The sequence below is a fragment of the Bufo bufo genome, chromosome 5 (assembly GCF_905171765.1).
Source record: "Bufo bufo chromosome 5, aBufBuf1.1, whole genome shotgun sequence".
NCBI classification, from domain to species: domain Eukaryota; kingdom Metazoa; phylum Chordata; class Amphibia; order Anura; family Bufonidae; genus Bufo; species Bufo bufo.
In genome coordinates this window covers 555,017,087-555,038,336 of record NC_053393.1, presented here as the reverse complement: position 1 = coordinate 555,038,336, position 21,250 = coordinate 555,017,087, and the positions used below count along the sequence as shown (strand labels likewise).

Here is a 21,250-nt window from a genome sequence, read left to right as displayed (position 1 = left end):
TATAGATCTGACTGTGATCAGTTCTGATCACTTACAGATACTATAAAAGTACCAATGCTGATTAGCGATACGCTAATCAGCGAATCAGTGACTGCGGTGCGGTGGGCTGGGTGCTAGCTGAAGCCAACTACCAAAGGGGCCTAAACTAACAGTCAATACTGGTGGGGGAAAAAAGTGACAGTTTACACTGATCACTTTTTTCCCTTTCACTAGTGATTGACAGGGGTGATCAAGGGGTTAATTGGGGTGATGAGGGGGGGGGGGGGGGTGATCTGGGGCTAAGTAAAGTGTTTGGTGTACTCACTGTGATGTCTGCTCCTCTGCTGGGACCAACTGACGAAAAGGACCAGCAGAGGAGCACAGAAGCCATTTAACACATTATATTTATAAATATAATGTGTTAAATGGCTTGTGATTCGTTTATTTAAAAGTCACCAACCTGCTAGCGCTGATCATTGGCTGGCAGGCTGGTGACCAACTCTTTCCGAAACTTTTGCCGGCCCACACATGTGCGGGCCGAATATGCACGTAATCTCGCGTCTCGCGAGATGACGCGCCGATGCGTCAACGAGGAATAACCCGGCCACCCGCAGAACGCATCCCTGCGTTAGGCGGTCGGGAGCTGGTTAAATAGGTGGCCAACAAAAAAGGGGCAGGTCAAAGGGTGTGGTAAAACACTGTCTGAGCATGCTGAGAGTTGTAGTTTTGCAACATGGACCTAAAGTCGCGGACCCTGGCTAGAAGCATGGACTTGGTGGGAGGCGTAGTCTGCTTCGAGGATTTAGCGATCAAGGATTTGGCTGCAGTACATAGAGGAACAGCCGCCAGTAGACAGACGGAATAGTGGGGTTTATGGAATGTAGAGTGCAGGGGTATGGTACCAGTGCATTAACAGCTTATACTGCGTCTCCTTGTACGTAGTGCAGATAGATGACTGGCCTGCCCTGTTCCATACAGTCTGCCAGGCACTGCGAGAAAGAGGCGATCCAAGGGCGGTAGTCCATTTATCCATGTATGCATGATGTGGGGTCTCGCCACCAGGGATGTGGCCAAAAGGCGGTAAATGAGAGAGATCAGACCTCTCGTCCCTGTGCCAGTTAGGCACAAATGCTCAAATGGGGTAGGGAGTGACACCTTAAGCGAACCAAAAGTGGTGCTCGCATAGTGACGAACCTGGAGGTAGTGGAGTCCCTCCATCGCTGGTAATTTCGATTGATCCTGAAGCTGCACAAGTCAATTTGTGCCGTGTGTTCCCGAACCTGGTGTGTTGTATATTTTGTTTTGTATCGCGAGGCCAGTGCAATACATTGGCCCCGAACTACCGCTTTATGGGCTTCCCAGAACACAGCCCGGGACGAAACCGAGCCAGTGTTTTCGCTAAAAGCGTTAAAATCGTTTAGGCGCCAATGACAGGTGCTTTGTAGTACAGGTTGAGAAGAAAGGGTGAGGGCGACGGGGGCGTGATCTGACCAGGAGATAAGTCCAATGGAAACATCACACATTATTTTCAAAGTCAGAGCATTGCCAAAAAAGTCATCTTGGTTGTGCAGTTTATGTGGGGGGGGGGGGGGGGGGGGGGGGCAATAGGAAGTAAACATTCTATTTGATGGGTTGTCCATCCTCCACAGGTCTTAGAGGACAAAACGCCTGATCACGCTACGAAAGTTCCTAGCCAGGCGGCACTGGGATGAGGGCGGGGGGGTGGAGAGAAGGGGCAGCCGGTCCGCATTCTCGGAGAAAAGCATATTAAAATCCCAACCCAGGACCCACACAGCTGGGGCAGACCTTGGAGTTTGCGTAGGACCCTAAGCACAAACGGAAGCTGGGAAGTGTTGGGGGCATACACATTACAGAGTACGATGGGGCGACCCTGATAAATCCCTTCTAGAATGACATAGCGGCCAGCGGGGTCTATGTGGGAGGAGGATACCAAAATGGGACAGGAGGCTGACAACAATATGGCAACATCTGCCTTTCGACGGCTATGATTAGCTAAGAAGGTGTGCAGATAGTAGTGCTTGGCAAAGCCAAAGGATCCTGTCTGGTCGAAGTGGGTCTCCTGAAGAAAGACCACATCTGCCCATAGGCTGCGATGCTCCTGGAACACCAAACGCCTCTTGGGATTAGAGCAAAGCCCCTTGACGTTCAAGGTGACACACCTAACCATTGAGGTGGAGTGAGTAGCAGAGTGTCTTACCAGCTATGAAGGTAGTAGCAGAAGCGCAGGTGTCCACTCCAGGGGGGGGGGGGGGCCTCTTCCAGACTGCTCTCTGTGGGGAAAGAGAGAATGGGAGCAAGAGATAGACACAGAGGAGGGGGAGGATGTGAAACGAACGATAGGGAGTAGCGGAAGACACGAACACCACAAGACTTCACAAAAAACAAACAGTAAACTATATCTGTAAAATAAACAGACTAAAATAAAAGTCTGAGAGGGGGCCGACCCCGCTGGACTAATGGCCGGCAAGGCGGACTCGCTGAGCCCCACTGTCTGAGGACCGAACCAGTCACGCCTGAGAGAGGGGGGGGGGGGAGAACCTGAGCAAAACCAATAGGTCAGGGACAATAAAAGGAAAAACAATTGTAACCAACAGGCGGCGACTACATCACCATCATATCTTCCTAGGCCTTGAGTGGGCAAAAAACAGCAAAGTCCCCAAAAAGAGAACGTCCGGGCACACCGACGGGTCCATCAGCGATAAGGAGTGGATCCTCCGGGTGCAGGGAACTCCCGTCTAGGTGAAAGGGACGCTCGTCCACGGTCAGCAGACGTCTCTTGTGACCGTCGTCTGCCAAGCAAGTAGGGTGAGCAGGGATGTCGCTGCAATCTCCCAGTCAGAGAGGTCAGGTACTGGCAAGTCCAGCGCGAAACAGAATGGGACGAGGTCAGTGTAGGAGCGTAAGGCCACAGTGCGGCCATTTATCCGGGCGTTCAGGAAAAAGGGGAACCCCCAGCGGTATGGAATCTGATGGTCCCTCAAGGTGTCCAGCAGAGGGCGAAGGTGGCGACGTTTCTGCAGCGTGATCCACGACAAGTCCTGGAAAAGGTGGACCCGGGCCCCCTGGAAGTCCACAAATCAGGAGTCCCTGGCTTTCTTCATGATCGCCTCTTTCCGGGTGAAGTCGTGAACGCAGCAAATAATGTCTCTGGGTTAGGGGGTGGATCCTTTGTGTCAAAGAGCTCTGTGAGCCCTGTCCAGCTTAGTGGTGTGAGATGGGGGGGGTCCCCCATAATTTTGTTGAAGAGCGCGTCCAGGATTCCCTGTATGTCCTCCCTCCCTGGGGTGTTCCGGGAGGCCACGAATTCTGATATTATTTCTCCTCCCATGATTATCTAAGTCCTCTATATGACGCTGCAACTCACGGAGCCCCGCACCTTTCTGGCACCACGTCAGATGGTATGGCCGTTACATCGATGACCTGATCCTAGTTTGGACGGGCGATGTGGCGGCCATACCATCCTTCTGTGGTTACATTAACTCCTGTGTGGACACTATTTCTTTTAGTGTCCACCATGACACAAGGGAGGTTTCTTTTTTGGACTTGCGCCTGAGGGGGGATCCCTCCACCAGTCGGGTCTCCACCTGCACCTATAGAAAACCTATGGCAGGGAATACTACACTATATGCGACATCCTGTGATCCAAAACACGTAACTTCCAATAGATTGGGTAAAAGAACTTATGGCATTAAACATGTAGAGGAGGCTATACAACAGGTCTCAACCATTGAAAGGGGATCCCTCCTTTATCCCAGACAAGAAAAATCCTCACAAGAAGAGGGTTCACTATGCAATACAGGTAAAAAGAAATAAAAACAAAAATAAAAATGATAATATCAATGCCAGCGGCAGGACAAATAAAAATAAAAATTTCTTTGTGACTCAATATAGCACGGAGTATTTACAGATATGCGATATAGTAAAAAAACATTTCCCTGTCCTGGCACATGATAAAGAATGGACTGACATAGTTGCAGATGGGGTTAAATGTGCAGCCAGAAGAGCGCCAAACCATCGCAAACTATGTCAGCCCCAGCCTTTACCAGAAAAATGACTCACACTTTATCTTCTGTGTGCAACAATTTCATGTTTTTTTTATTAGAATATTTCTAGAAAAAAGATTTTTTCCCTGTTTGCAATATGACTTTTGATACACTCCATTATTTTTCAGTAACATAATGTTGTGTGCATTTGCATAAACATTATGCGTATCCCCTCATATATATTTCTTTGCATAGCAATTTCCTACTATGTATATGTATGGTTCAATGTCTTTCTTGCGTTTTTTCTTTTATTTTTCATGAGAAGAGCTATTTGAAGGTGTGGCACCTTTTCTTGGGGGCGGTTACAGGCCTGTGAAGACAATTAGTGAAGACAGGTGCACCTTCCACTTTAAAAGGTCTCATTGTTAATGTCTTACTGTGTCATAAGGAAGGGCTGGAATTGTCTCTGGTAGCCCGAAACGCGTAGACAAGACTGCTATTTTTGTAAGTGATGGATGAGACTTTACCGCAATATTTTCCTTTATCAAAGTGGAGCTGGATTTCTACAACCTTTTTTTTTATATATTATTACCCGTTGCCTGACTCGGGTTTTCCGTGCTCACAGCTGAAGGAGGGGCAGGCGAGAGCTGCTGGACTTTCTCTCTTTTTTCAAATATATATAGCAATAGAAATAGCAAAAATGATGAGGGGCACTCCAGATTCGGGAAATGACAAACAGCGCTATACAAACATGTCAAATATGTAATATGGTGGACCAGTTAATACAATGTCAACAATAAAATGATATATGCAATAACACGGTGTCTCCGATAAATCTGGACAGTGGATGAATGTAGTCCCAATATTACCTCTAATAACAGATAATTGGAAGGGATGACGGTGATATGTGGATGTCAGTCCTTGTCTGTAGCCCAGCGGTGGGCTCCAATAGAGCCAGATGGAAAGACAAACTGTTTCGACCTCTTGCCGGCAATGCTGTATCAGCACTCTATAATGTCCCAACCAGCTAGGATATGTCCCGCTTCCCCAGCAGGATAACCAGGTAGTAGTAGTGGAGGATATACCTTACCACACTCCGTCACACGCTGGATACTCAGCTCGATTCTCCTGCCGTTCTTACCCAACGCGGCATCCCACGTGGTATGGAGTCTCCAACGTGACGTCTCACGTGACTCCTCGGCTTCACAGCGGTATGATGTCAAACGCTCCCTGCGATCCAGTACAGTCCAAGGTGACTTAGATAGTCCATTAAGGAGCAATAATCGCAGACACAGACGAATCCCGTGGATAGATCCTAGCAAGTGGGAAAAAGGCTCACTGTCCCAACAGAACCAGACGCGTTTCAGGGTATACACCCCGTCCTCAGTGGTTTCCAGAGCCATAACTTTTATACTTTTCCAATCACATAGCCGTATGAGTGCTTCTGTTTGCAGGACAGGTTGTACTTTCTAATGGCCCCATATACTGCGGAACACAATGTAGTGGGAAGAGGAAAAACATTCCAAATGGGGTGGAACCAGGAAAAAACACAATTCCACCGGTATTACAGGTTTTGTTTTACAGCGTTCCCTATGAGATAAAATATTTTGAACCCCATAATAGACTGTAGACTTGTATTTGTTTTAATAAATATTTTACTGTTCAAAATACAGCTTACAGTTATTTGTAGTCGCCGCAATAATAATCCATCGCACGTAGTTCAGGAAAAGTAAGAGCAACGAGGTAATTAGTATTTATAGTATAAATAGGCGGAGTCATCAGTAGACGACTTACGCCTATTTATGAATATTAATTATTGATATTATGCCAAAATATTAATAATTAATATTTCCTTTTACAGGGTGCGTGTGACTTTTTGATCACTTTTTCTTCAATTGTTTGGAGGCCCTTTAAGCGCAACTTTTAGAAAACAGTCACAGCTGGTGTTTTTCACGGCACCCTCCCACATGAAGCCAGAAATCTATGGCGGCTCCGAGCTGTCGCAGATATCTGCTGGAGGATGCGTGTAATATACGGCGAGGACTGCGCCTTGTCATACGTTAGGTGCATCCTCCGGCAGCACCGGGGATATGAAGACCGGTGAAGAAAGCTCCGGCCTGGATACACCTCCCCCTATGTTCCTATGGAGCCATGTCACCGGCAGTGTCTACACAGGAACATGGCTGCCGCAGCCTCGGATCACTCAGGAGCAGTTTTTAAGCTTCTTAGATGCTATGATTACATTTGACTACGGGATCTGAAGGGTTAAATGTCTGTGTGGCGAAACCAACCTCGCCACTGGGTGCTGGAGAAGCCTGGTTGCCAGCCTCTTGCCCCAGGATTATGGGCCCTCTCATTAGCCCATGCTAAACTTAACCCCCATGGTGATTTGACTGTGTTTGTGGCATCTGAGCGCTGTTTGGATATATTGAGCGCTCAGATCCAAGCCATCTGGGGATATGTTAAATGTCTATGTTTACTGTAATGGTTGGGACATTGTATATTTGAATAGTGATGTCTGTCCTATTGTCCCCACGTGTGTATTGGCGATTTCCCTTTGTCCTGAGAGATAATTGAATTACTCCTCGGTTGTCTCCAGGACAGAAGACATTGTATATTCTCCTGCCTGTGATAATTACATCAACCCATTGTGTAAGGTAATTGTATCACAGGCAGAGGGGAGGATTTTGTATGGGAGTGTTTAAACTGTTAAGCTGTAAAGGATTGGCTGCTAGGTCATGTCCTCAGTTCCCAACCAGGTCCACGCAAGGTGGTAAATGTTGGAAAATGTGTATAAGTCAATGCTTGTGTGTTCAATAAAGAGTTCCTGTTTAACATTCAACATAGAGCCTCGTCTCATGTGTATGGGGATTGCTATACGCTGTATACTCCCCGGGCTATAACTACTAGCTCTTGTAAGAGCTGTTCCTGCTCTCTGGATTTAGGAGAGGTTTACTGGAGCCTGGAGCCTTGTCGTAGGTCCAAGGTGGGTAGGACACGGTGAGACCTCAACTAAGCTTTGACGGTTCGTGTGGTCTGCAGTTCTTACGGTGTCAAGTGGAGTGCTTGGAGTCCTCGGGAAGCACTAGGAGCATCCATCGACGGAGGTACCCGGTCGGGGTGCCAGAAGATCCGTTACAGTCTGCAATTGGCATTATTGCCAATCACAGACATTAGCCCCAGGTGTCTATGGCGCCCGCTTCACATGTACGTCACTTCCTGGGAAGGGGTTAAGTAAATAGTAATTATTCAGTGAGAGCTCTTCTATAGAGTAGTGGGTACGGCGGCGTCTCTGCTGTGCGGTCGTCCGGCGCTCCGGCCCCAGGTTATTTCTTTTAAGCAAAGGTTACTAAATAACGGAGCAGAAACCATCACAGGGTTAAATGTCACAGAGCGGAATTGGGAAGAACCGTACAATATGGAGAGCATGGGGATCGGTAAATGACGTGAATACAAATGGCGTAAGTGTTTTTCCTTCATTTAACCCTTAATGGAGAATAAAATCTGTTATGGCTGTCAATGTGAGGGGGGAGGGGCAGACGATGTGTCCGTCCGGGGCCCTGAGGAGAATTCCCGGAACGAAAGAAGGAGGCGACGGAAAAGAGGAGAAAGATACAGAAAGAGCGAGAGCAGATATGGGATATGTGGGTTTCTTGTCTTTCCCCCATAAGATAGGGGGGGGAGGAGAGGTGGGATATGGGGGGGGGGGGGGAGAGGTGGGATATGGGGGGGGGGGGGAGAGGTGGGATATGAAGGGGGGAGGAGAGGTGGGATATGGGGGGGAGGAGAGGTGGGATATGGGGGGGGGGAGAGGTGGGATATGGGGGGGGGGGAGAGGTGGGATATGGGGGGGGGGAGGTGGGATATGGGGGGGGGGGGGAGAGGTGGGATATGGGGGGAGGAGAGGTGGGATATGGGGGGGGAGGAGAGGTGGGATATGGGGGAGGAGGAGAGGTGGGATATGTTGGGGGGAGGAGAGGTGGGAGGACTAAACAGCAACATATAGAAATGTAACCAGTATGTAACGTGTCATACGTATCACACCCTGCAGGATTAGATACACAGCTCAGCAGACAGTATCACACAGGCTAGGATTAGATACACAGCTCAGCAGACAGTATCACACAGGATAGGATTAGATACACAGCTCAGCAGACAGTATCACACAGGACAGGATTCGATACACAGCTCAGCAGACAGTATCACACAGGACAGGATTAGATACACAGCTCAGCAGACAGTATTACACAGGATAGGATTAGATACACAGCTCAACAGGCAGTATCACACAGGATAGGATTAGATACACAGCTCAACAGACAGTATCACACGGGATAGGATTAGATACACAGCTCAGCAGACAGTATCACACGGGATAGGATTAGATACACAGCTCAGCAGACAGTATCACACAGGAGAGGATTAGATACACAGCTCGGCAGACAGTATCACACAGGACAGGATTAGATACACAGCTCGGCAGACAGTATCACACAGGATAGGATTAGATACACAGCTCGGCAGACAGTATCACACAGGATAGGATTAGATACACAGCTCGGCAGACAGTATCACACAGGATAGGATTAGATACACAGCTCGGCAGACAGTATCACACAGGATAGGATTAGATACACAGCTCGGCAGACAGTATCACACAGGATAGGATTAGATACACAGCTCGGCAGACAGTATCACACAGGATAGGATTAGATACACAGCTCGGCAGACAGTATCACACAGGATAGGATTAGATACACAGCTCAGCAGACAGTATCACACAGGATAGGATTAGATACACAGCTCAGCAGACAGTATCACACAGGATAGGATTAGATACACAGCTCAGCAGACAGTATCACACAGGATAGGATTAGATACACAGCTCAGCAGACAGTATCACACAGGATAGGATTAGATACACAGCTCAGCAGGCAGTATCACACAGGAGAGGATTAGATACACAGCTCAGCAGACAGTATCACACAGGATAGGATTAGATACACAGCTCAGCAGACAGTATCACACGGGATAGGATTAGATACACAGCTCAGCAGGGAGTATCACACAGGATAGGATTAGATACACAGCTCAGCAGGGAGTATCACACAGGATAGGATTAGATACACAGCTCAGCAGACAGTATCACACAGGATAGGATTAGATACACAGCTCAGCAGACAGTATCACACAGGATAGGATTAGATACACAGCTCAGCAGACAGTATCACACAGGATAGGATTAGATACACAGCTCAGCAGACTGTATCACACAGGATAGGATTAGATACACAGCTCAGCAGACAGTATCACATAGGATAGGATTAGATACACAGCTCAGCAGACAGTATCAAACAGGATAGGATTAGATACACAGCTCAGCAGACAGTATCACACAGGATAGGATTAGATACACAGCTCAGCAGACTGTATCACACATGATAGGATTAGATACACAGCTCAGCAGACAGTATCACACAGGATAGGATTAGATACACAGCTCAGCAGACAGTATCGCACAGGATAGGATTAGATACACAGCTCAGCAGACTGTATCGCACAGGATAGGATTAGATACACAGCTCAGCAGACAGTATCACACAGGACAGGATTAGATACACAGCTCAGCAGACAGTATCACACAGGATAGGATTAGATACACAGCTCAGCAGACAGTATCACACAGGATAGGATTAGATACACAGCTCAGCAGACTGTATCACACAGGATAGGATTAGATACACAGCTCAGCAGACAGTATCACATAGGATAGGATTAGATACACAGCTCAGCAGACAGTATCGCACAGGATAGGATTAGATACACAGCTCAGCAGACTGTATCGCACAGGATAGGATTAGATACACAGCTCAGCAGACAGTATCACACAGGACAGGATTAGATACACAGCTCAGCAGACAGTATCACACAGGATAGGATTAGATACACAGCTCAGCAGGCAGTATCACACAGGAGAGGATTAGATACACAGCTCAGCAGACAGTATCACACAGGATAGGATTAGATACACAGCTCAGCAGACAGTATCACACAGGATAGGATTAGATACACAGCTCAGCAGACAGTATCAAACAGGATAGGATTAGATACACAGCTCAGCAGACAGTATCACACAGGATAGGATTAGATACACAGCTCAGCAGACAGTATCAAACAGGATAGGATTAGATACACAGCTCAGCAGACAGTATCACACAGGATAGGATTAGATACACAGCTCAGCAGACTGTATCACACATGATAGGATTAGATACACAGCTCAGCAGACAGTATCACACAGGATAGGATTAGATACACAGCTCAGCAGACAGTATCGCACAGGATAGGATTAGATACACAGCTCAGCAGACTGTATCGCACAGGATAGGATTAGATACACAGCTCAGCAGACAGTATCACACAGGACAGGATTAGATACACAGCTCAGCAGACAGTATCACACAGGATAGGATTATATACACAGCTCAGCAGACAGTATCACACAGGATAGGATTAGATACACAGCTCAGCAGGCAGTATCACACAGGAGAGGATTAGATACACAGCTCAGCAGACAGTATCACACAAGAGAAGCTGTGATCCAGGCTCAGCAGGCTGTATCTCACATGAGAGGCTTAGATACGGCTGCGCTGGCCGCTCCCAGTGTTTGGGGCTCTGGAGATGGTGAGGGAGCGCCTGTGGCCCTCAGTGATGTGAGGAGAGGAGCAGGAGCCATGTCTGGGTGTACTAACATGGCCGCCGGAGGTGTAGGGGGCGGGGCTAGTGCTGACTGACCAGTGTGCCGGGCGGGGCCAGCCCTGTGACGTCACACCGCAAAGCATGCTGGGAGAGGAAAACTCCAGGAACCTGAGGGAAAGAGGAAGTTCTGCTGGAAACGTCCTGTAAAGAGGCTCTGATGTCCGGACAGCGGGAGGGAGAGCCCCGGCCTGAGGAGGAGCAGGTACCGGGGGGCCGGGGGCCGCAGTCAGGAGTGCAGTGTGTGATGTCTGTCACAGCTGATGCTTCAGTAGTGCAGTGTATGATGTCTGTCACTGCTGATGCTTCAGTAGTGCAGTGTATGATGTCTGTCACAGCTGGTGCTTCAGTAGTGCAGTGTATGATGTCTGTCACAGTTGGTGCTTCAGTAGTGCAGTGTGTGATGTCTGTCACAGCTGGTGCTTCAGTAGTGCAGTGTATGATGTCTGTCACAGCTGGTGCTTCAGTAGTGCAGTGTGTGATGTCTGTCACAGCTGGTGCTTCAGTAGTGCAGTGTATGATGTCTGTCACAGCTGGTGCTTCAGTAGTGCAGTGTGTGATGTCTGTCACAGCTGGTGCTTCAGTAGTGCAGTGTATGATGTCTGTCACAGCTGGTGCTTCAGTAGTGCAGTCTATGATGTCTGTCACAGCTGATGCTTCAGTAGTGCAGTGTATGATGTCTGTCACAGCTGATGCTTCAGTAGTGCAGTGTGTGATGTCTGTCACAGCTGGTGCTTCAGTAGTGCAATGTGTGATGTCTGTGGCAGCTGATGCTTCAGTAGTGCAGTGTGTGATGTCTGTCACAGCTGATGCTTCAGTAGTGCAATGTGTGATGTCTCTGACAGTTGATGCTTCAGTAGTGCAGTGTGTGATGTCTGTGGCAGCTGATGCTTCAGTAGTGCAGTGTGTGATGTCTGTCACAGCTGATGCTTCAGTAGTGCAATGTGTGATGTCTCTGACAGTTGATGCTTCAGTAGTGCAGTGTGTGATGTCTGTGGCAGCTGATGCTTCAGTAGTGCAGTGTGTGATGTCTGTGGCAGCTGGTGCTTCAGTAGTGCAGTGTATGATGTCTGTGGCAGTTGGTGCTTCAGTAGTGCAGTGTATGATGTCTGTCACAGCTGATGCTTCAGTAGTGCAGTGTGTGATGTCTGTCACAGCTGGTGCTTCAGTAGTGCAGTGTGTGATGTCTGTCACAGCTGGTGCTTCAGTAGTGCAGTGTGTGATGTCTCTGACAGTTGATGCTTCAGTAGTGCAGTGTGTGATGTCTGTCACAGCTGATGCTTCAGTAGTGCAATGTGTGATGTCTCTGACAGTTGATGCTTCAGTAGTGCAGTGTGTGATGTCTGTGGCAGCTGATGCTTCAGTAGTGCAGTGTGTGATGTCTGTCACAGTTGATGCTTCAGTAGTGCAGTGTGTGATGTCTGTGGCAGCTGATGCTTCAGTAGTGCAGTGTGTGATGTCTGTGGCAGCTGGTGCTTCAGTAGTGCAGTGTATGATGTCTGTGGCAGTTGGTGCTTCAGTAGTGCAGTGTATGATGTCTGTGGCAGCTGGTGCTTCAGTAGTGCAGTGTATGATGTCTGTCGCAGCTGATGCTTCAGTAGTGCAGTGTATGATGTCTGTGGCAGTTGATGCTTCAGTAGTGCAGTGTGTGATGTCTGTCACAGCTGGGGCTTCAGTAGTGCAGTGTGTGATGTCTGTCACAGCTGATGCTTCAGTAGTGCAGTGTATGATGTCTGTCACAGCTGATGCTTCAGTAGTGCAGTGTATGATGTCTGTCACAGTTGATGCTTCAGTAGTGCAGTGTATGATGTCTGTCGCAGCTGATGCTTCAGTAGTGCAGTGTATGATGTCTGTCGCAGCTGATGCTTCAGTAGTGCAGTGTATGATGTCTGTCGCAGCTGATGCTTCAGTAGTGCAGTGTATGATGTCTGTCACAGCTGATGCTTCAGTAGTGCAGTGTATGATGTCTGTGGCAGCTGGTGCTTCAGTAGTGCAGTGTGTGATGTCTGTCACAGCTGGTGCTTCAGTAGTGCAGTGTGTGATGTCTGTCACAGCTGATGCTTCAGTAGTGCAGTGTATGATGTCTGTCACAGCTGATGCTTCAGTAGTGCAGTGTATGATGTCTGTCACAGCTGATGCTTCAGTAGTGCAGTGTATGATGTCTGTAGCAGTTGATGCTTCAGTAGTGCAGTCTGTTATGAGTGCCGCAGGATCCTCCCCGCAGTCTGCTGGATGTGACGGGGTTGGTGCTGCTGCGGGGGAGGGTCTCCCAGTGGACGTCCTATGACAGACCTGGAGGAGGAGCTCCGCCGATCCAGCCACAAGTCACAGGGAGAAGCCGAGAACGGGATAAAACCAGCGACATGTTTATACGGCAGGGACCGATCCAGCAGCAGCCGCCACGTCCACCGGGGCTCGTGACCACGGCACCTGGAGCCGCAAAAACCTGGAACTATAAAACAGGGTTAAAAAAATATATATTAAAATCCCCCCCCCCAAAGTTATAAGTACATAAACAACACACGTCGCCGGCGCCTCCGCTAATAAAATGTACAAGGATTTAGCGCAAATGGGAAAATAAATAAAACCGCCATCCACAATACGGCGTCAGTGAGAAGCACAGACTGGGAATGCGCACACAGCGCCGCACACGTTATGGCGGTCAGAAGATGGGGATGCAGAGAAAACATCAGTAATAAAACCCAATAAAACCTGTATAAATGTGGTGTCGCTGTAATCGCACCGACCGGAGGATGAGGGGAACCGGCCAGGAAACGCTGGGACAGCAAAACCAGGAAACTGCCCGAATTGGGGGTGTTTTTAGTTTTTTTATCCCCCAGTTGGAATTTTCCCGCTTCCCACTACATTGTGTAGAACCGTAACTGGCGCCATTACAAAGTACAACTGGTCCCACAAATAACAAGTCCTCGTCCGGCGATGTTAACGTCCTCGTCATCTGTGTTAATGGGAAATAAAGAAGTTATGGCTCCGGGAAGGCTGGGAGTAAAATATCAAAAATGTCCCTATTATGAAGGGGTTAAACGTCTGAAAATTCCTGTTAAAATGTAAAATCCATAGAATCCAATGTTACTTGTTCACAGTTGCTGCTTCCAGCTTTTTAAATACCATGTGACTATAAACGACCAATCAGAGAGGAGGTTCCCCATGGTCCGCTCCATGACTACTTGCCCATCATCCCTATCACACTGGGGATCCCTCTGTACCAGCCGGGAGGGTGAGGTCCTGTTTAGGTAACTGTCCTGTTTGGCTGTGAGGTCCGTGACCCGTGGACCATTCAGCTTCCCTCCGATTAATGGCCTTCACCGGACCCCCCCCCCCCCCTATCTCTCACCAGGTCCGGCCCTTAGGGGTCCCGTCCAGGCTGGAGATGCAGAGCCACGCGCTGCTTTTCTAGACCCCTCTTTATATTCCATCTTCTCGTGTCCTGGTTTGTAACTTGCGCAGGGCGTGTCCCACATGCTGCAGGCCACGTGGGGCTCCGCACAGTCCACACCTACGTGGTCACAGGTTATAGTCCCCTCACTGTCCAGTCAGTCCTGCAGATACAGCTCAGGCAGTTCTAACGTTCCGCTCCTTCCGGTGCAGCCTCCATGTGAATGATGAACCTGATCTGGTCTCGAGCTGCTGGGGGACAATTTATTATGTAAATTGGGGCCTTCGAAAAAACAACGTCTGGCTCCGGCCCCAGAATCGGGTCGTTGGTCAATATTTGACCTGAACTAGAGATGAATTGGATCAAGAAGGAAGAACAGAAATCTTCTTCCTGTCCCTCCATGACCGGTCCGGCCGCCATCTCCGGCGTCTTCCCTCCTTGTCTCCGGTTCACCCCGAAGACTTCCTCCGGGTGAACTGGACATTCCTGTAGACCCTCTTATAAAGTAGTGGTGTCAGAGGGGTTTTCTGGAATTATCATATTCAGTGCTCCAGACAAAAAAAAATGACCAGGAGCCATTGGCTCCTAAACTAAAAAATTTAGGAGCCAAATTAAATTTTTTAGTCGCCAAATTTAAAATGCATATAATTTTAAAAAAAGGACTTTGAGAAGATGAGACGCAGGTGACAGTAGTGAGCCAGCACCACATGCCTCTCACATCCAGGGACATCTTCTGGGGGACAAGGTGACTAAAAATGGCGAATTGCGTGGTTTATAGTTTTTTTTTCTGTTACGGCCTTCACCGAGCAGGAATATTTTTTTATATTTTAATAGCTCACATTTTGTGGGACGTGGCGATATGTAATATGTTTATTCTTTATTGTTTGTAAATTTTATATGTAAAACTGGGAAGGGGGCCATTTAAACTTAGTATTTTGGTGTTTTTTTTGTTTTTTTTTTACTTTTTATTTAATAACCATTTCTTCCCTTAGGGACTAGAACCTGGATCGTGTCATCCCTTGTCCTATTCACCCTGATAGAGATCTATCAGGGTGAATAGGATCTCACACTCTCCCTGCTGCCCTGGGCTCTGTGCACACAGCAGCAGGGAGCTGAACATGGCAGCCAGGGCTTCAGTAGCGTCCTGGCTGCCATGGTAACGATCTGAGCCCCAGCAGTGTAATCTGCCACTGCCACCAATGGAGGGGATGGGACCCTGTGGCCACCATATAACAATGTGGGGGGGGGGGGGCGGACTTGTGGTCAGTGATAATGGGGGGGGGGGGGGGAAGCTTTGGGGGGGCTTCCCTAGCTCTGAGCTCTGCGCTGTGATTGGACAGCGCTGCTGTCAGGGAGAAGGAGAGACACTGGCGTCTCCTCCTCCTTCCTCTGAATGCTGAAAATACCGGGGGCCACAGAGGACGATCCCTGGGCGCCGCTCTATGCAGCCTGCTGATAAGTTCTTATTCTTTGGACCCAAGAAAGGTCCTCTTTCATACAATTGTCTGCAGCGGTATAACAGACCCGTCACCCGGCCTCAATAACAGGGCATGCCATCTGTGGCACCTGAGGGGTTAATGGCCGCGGATCGCATGCCCTGTTATTGAGGCCGGGTGCCGGGTCTGTGATACCGCTGCCTATACTTATGTTTTACATTCATTGGTGGCGCAGTGGCGAGAGCTCCTCCCCTCCTCCTCCCTGCTATATCCCCATTGGTGGTAGTGGCGGCCGCGTCACAGTGGAGAGGGAGGGACTCCTTCCTTCTCCACTGTGCAGTGTCCTACTGAACTTAGGCTGCGCAGGATCGCGGCGGTACAGTCGCAAATGGCGACAAGACTAAAAAGTCTTGTCGCCATCTGCAAATTTTAAGGCGCATTGGCGACCGTTTTGGTCGCCATCTGGAGCCCTGATATTGATGACTGATCTTCAGGATAGGTCATGAGATCGGGGGGCTCCTACTCCCGGGACCCCACCAATCAGCTGTATGAAGAGGCTGCTGCGCTCGGTGACCTCTTACGCCTCTTCCAAGGCCATGTGATGTCACATTCACCGGTCACAGCTGCGATATCAAGCACAACCACTTTACAAAAGACGGCGCTTGGTGACCTGCGATAAGACTGCAGCGCTCACCGGCGAGCCACGGTCTCCTCAAACAGCTGATTGGTCGGGTGTATCACCACTTCAGCCAGGGATTGTATGTAGGGGTCGTGTGAGGGTGCACCATACTTTACACTGCTGTGACCTCAAACATGGAGGAACTGCCCTGACGAGATCTTCTAGTCATCAATCCAGACAATAGAGAGAAGACCTTATCTCCTCTGATTTCTCCCCAAATGTCCCTCATCATCTCCGGTCATTTATAAGCATTTCTATGGGATTTCATGAGGATTCTACATTGACTCCTCTTCTTCCATTCAGGTTCCTGTGATATAGGATTGTCCGATGACATCATCAGTACCAGATAATGGATGGAGACGGGGACAAGATGGCGGAGAGGATGTTAGATCTTACCCTAGAGATACTCTTCCTGCTTACTGGAGAGGTGAGCGGTTCTGATGATGTCACATTACATCATCATCTATGGTAATTACAGGGGATGTGACTGGAGAGGTGAGAGGTTCTGATGATGTCACATTACATCATTATCTATGGTAATTACAGGGGATGTGACTGGAGAGGTGAGAGGTTCTGATGATGTCACATTACACCATTATCTATGGTAATTACAGGGGATGTGACCGGAGAGGTGAGAGGTTCTGATGATGTCACATTACATCATTATCTATGGTAATTACAGGGGATGTGACTGGAGAGGTGAGAGGTTCTGATGTCACATTACATCATTATCTATGGTAATTACAGGGGATGTGACTGGAGAGGTGAGAGGTTCTGATGATGTCACATTACACCATTATCTATGGTAATTACAGGTGTTGTGACTGGAGAGGAGAGAGGTTCTGATGATGTCACATTACACCATTATCTATGGTAATTACAGGGTATGTGACTGAAGAGGTGAGAGGTTCTGATGATGTCACATTACACCATTGTCTATGGTAATTACTGGTGATGTGACTGGAGAGGTGAGAGGTTCTGATGATGTCACATTACATCATTATCTATGGTAATTACAGGGGATGTGACTGGAGAGGTGAGAGGTTCTGATGATGTCACATTACATCATTATCTATGGTAATTACAGGGGATGTGACTGGAGAGGTGAGAGGTTCTGATGATGTCACATTACATCATTATCTATGGTAATTACAGGGGATGTGACTGGAGAGGTGAGAGGTTCTGATGATGTCACATTACATCATTATCTATGGTAATTACAGGGGATGTGACTGGAGAGGTGAGAGGTTCTGATGATGTCACATTACACCATTATCTATGGTAATTACAGGGGATGTGACTGGAGAGGTGAGAGGTTCTGATGATGTCACATTACATCATCATCTATGGTAATTACAGGTGGACATGGCTGTAGAAGTAATGGACTCTGGAATGTACATGGTGACATTTATTATTATGTCTTCCATGAACAGGATTACTCCACGGTGAAGAAGACGTCTAGTAATCTGATACATGAGAAGAACAATGAGAAGATCCTAGAAGTCGTCCACAAGATGATGGCGCTGCTGACTGGAGAGGTGACACCGCCGGGAATGCTGGGACATTATACAGTCACAGCACTGGAGGGGTCTGGGTGTTGACGGTGTCATTGTGTTGTCAGGTTCCTATAAGGTGTCAGGATGCCGCTGTCTATTTCTCCATGGAGGAGTGGGAGTATTTAGAAGGACACAAGGGTCTGTACAAAGAGGTCAAGATGGAGGAGGACCAGCCCCTCACATCTCCAGGTAACGGACAGGACTAAATACAAATGTCCTGGAATTCTCTGTCTGTAAAGTCTAAGTCCAGTCTCTGTGTCTCCTGCAGAGAGATCCAGTCAGAGGACAACACCAGAGAGATGTCCCTGTCCTCTCCTTCCACAGGATGGTCAGGTATCGTAAATTTTCCCTATCGCTGGTCACTGTTGCATCCAGTGATTGGCTGCAGTGGTCACATGCCCCCATCAATGGGATGTTGATTCCCAGAGTCCCAGTACCTGCGGAGGCGGCCGTGGAGTGATGAAGCCGGCAACCAGCGGTGGGGATCAGGTAAGTATGAACCCACCACAAGTCCGGTCACTCTGAAGGGATCTGTTAAAAAAGGTTAAAGTTGGATGATGACCCCTTTAACGATCTTTTGTGGCCATGTAAAATATTTCTTGCAACTTGTCCGACTGTCCTGTAACTTACAATTTTTGCTTCACAGATTTTATATCAGGATGAAGATCTGCACAATATTAATGCTACAGAGACAGATGTGAGGGGCGATAAGGAATACAAGGAGGAGATTCCTACAGAGACAGATGTGAGGGGTGATGAGGAATACAAGGAGGAGATTCCTACAGAGACAGATGTGAGGGGTGATGAGGAATACAAGGAGGAGATTCCTACAGAGACAGATGTGAGGGGTGATGAGGAATACAAGGAGGAGATTCCTACAGAGACAGATGTGAGGGGTGATAAGGAATACAAGGAGGAGATTCCTACAGAGACAGATGTGAGGGGTGATGAGGAATACAAGGAGGACATTCCTACAGATAAGAGTCCAGGTGAGTAGTGACCACTAAATGAAGCAGAGACGAGTCTGTAACTGTAATGACCCTGAACTGGACTTCCCCTATAGCAGGCGCCTTCCCCAGGTCCTAACAGTGTCCTCCAGTACTCAGATACCCCCAGGACTTACAGTAGGACTAAACTGTGTAACAGCCGGACCGTCCCATGAAGAATAATACAAAGCACATATCAGATATAGAAGTCATCAGTAGATGACTGGACCGAGATGGGGATAGTAATCAGATGGTGGAACAAACGGATGATGGGGGTTATATGGTTAATGGATGATTGAACAGACAATAAGTGACCCTGACTGGAGCTTTCCTTAGATCTGTCCTTAGACGCTGACCCCAATACCATCACTGACCCTCACTGTCCCTACAGACATTCTTATGGAAAACACTAATCTGTAAAATTGACCCTAAAACAAATAGGAGGACACTAAGGCCTGTTTCGCTCATTCATTAGGTCATCGGCAGTACATTTACACGGGCAGATTGTCGTGAATGAGCATTCGCAGGTACCGTCGTCCCCGATAATATGCCCAATAATTGGCTCATGTAAATCCACCATAACCATAAGAACAAAGGTACACCGATGAAGTAAACTAGGAGAGATACTAGAAAATAAAAGGATTAGTGGATTGAAAAGCACAGAGCTTACACTATAACCAGCAGCCCCCTGCCGAAACTAGGAATATTTACAGCGAGGCTAACCAGTCAGGAGCTCCTCTCCAAACAAGGTGAGCTACAGAAGAGAGGTCGGCTGAGCAAGAGATCAGCTACTGTATAATACATAGCAACTGCCCCAAACATACTAGTAGACAGGAGAAGAGGAAGCAGTAGGAATGTTCCCGCTGATCCTAGCCCATTACACCAAGGTGGTAACGACTCCCTCAGGTCTGCGCTGTGACTCTCCAGGACTTGCTCAGTAATATCAGGGTGACAGGTCTCTTCCATGAATCTCCTGGACGTGTCCTGGTGTCCCTCTGTGCAGCATTTCACAGGCCTCATGTCACACTCTGGACTGCACTGGATTCTGGTGTCCAAATTATGAATGTGCAAGGTGTCACCATATGTGTCGTCCATACAGGCCGCGGGTACCTTCCGTAATCTGCAAAAAAATGATGAGGATTGGGCTGCCATGCCACTTCATAGGATTTCGGCTCCCACCTCCACTGCAGGTTCCTCTTCCTCCTGACACCTCAGTGCAATGACTCCTACTAGGAGCAATTATTTGAATGTTCAAAAAAGGAGTAAACGTCCAGTGGCTTATACTACACCTAAGTATGGAGCGGGTGCAGACACCTTAAGACAAACCCACTGTCAAAGAAGGAAAATGTAATGGTAAAGAAATAGGCCGGCGCTCTCTATCTGGCTCTGTGTGGATCAATCACAGAACCATGTGGTATATATGAAAAACATTTTATTAAAATATCGCACTAACAATATATACTGTCAGTGCACATGAACATTAAAACTAAAATGAAATAAAGCGCATAGCATTCCACTTACAGGTAAGTATACATCTGGACGTCCACAATCGTCCTAATGTTCTGATTATGGAAGTATCCGTGTTAGTAGGTTAACCTACTTGGTTCTGTGCTTGATCCATACAGAGCCAGACAGAGAGCGGCAGCCGATTACTTCACCATTACATTTGAATGTTCAGTTGGCTGTAAGAGTATGGGGGCTTAGTCATAGATCTCAGCCATGGAAGAGGAATGTTATATCTTCTAACATTGTATTACTGGGACCACTGGCTGTTTCTACTGGGTCGCAGAACAGCAGTATTCCCACTGCTATGTCAGTACCGTACCTTGTATTTGATCTTTGTCCTCCTGGCCATTTACTGCTGCTCTGCACCCCCCACCCCGAGACGGCGGTGTCCCAAGTCACTTGGCGATGATGTTTGTCCACTACACAAAAAATTCTGCTGCCAACAAGATGCCATTAAACCTCTCAGTAAAATCCTGTACTACCCCCAGCAGCTGTGGCCTAATAGTTCTCTCCGGGTTCTTCCCTCCACCTCTCGGTGCTCTGCTAGTATAGGCCATTACTCGCTCCCTGCCATCTTGAATTTGGGTCAGGATTGCCCCCAGCCTCTCCAAGCTTCCCTCAGTATACAGGGTAAAAGGCTTGGTGTGGTCAACATGGTCTCTTCCGAGTTCTGGTCTATCAATCTCTTCATCGGTGGGAAGGCCTGATCTGCTTTAGCCCCTTGAGATGAATTCAGGTAACACTTCACATAACAAGGAGAGAAACTGCGTCTTATAGACTGACTTGGCCGTGATTGTCACTTAGGATCCAGTAATAACTAGATAGGACAGCGCTACTTTCTTAACCCTTTCAGCCCTGGGTAATTTTTTGTCTTTCATTTCCATTTTTTACTCCCGGCTTTCTCTGAGTCATTATGACTTAAAGGGCAGTTCCCCCACAGTGCAATGGGTTTTA

At 48.0% G+C, this 21,250-nt stretch overlaps 2 protein-coding genes across 17 annotated transcripts in view; one reads left to right on the top strand and one right to left on the bottom strand.

Moving 5' to 3' along the window:
* The window catches only part of LOC121000856 (gastrula zinc finger protein XlCGF66.1-like), a 576,261-nt gene that overhangs the window by 234,789 nt on the left and 320,222 nt on the right, over positions 1-21,250 (bottom strand). The gene's annotated exons all lie outside the window — the stretch shown is intronic.
* The window catches only part of LOC121000834 (zinc finger protein 383-like), a 1,218,895-nt gene that overhangs the window by 1,134,732 nt on the left and 62,913 nt on the right, over positions 1-21,250 (top strand). For 14 of the 16 annotated variants that reach the window (XM_040431515.1, XM_040431516.1, XM_040431518.1 and 11 more), the window contains 2 exons: positions 17,682-17,786; positions 17,870-17,993. The exons of the other annotated variants lie outside the window; for them this stretch is intronic. In XM_040431515.1, coding sequence (XP_040287449.1) covers positions 17,682-17,786; positions 17,870-17,993 — 229 coding nt within the window. The remainder of the gene's footprint in view (positions 1-17,681; positions 17,787-17,869; positions 17,994-21,250) is intronic. 16 annotated transcript variants of the gene reach the window in all.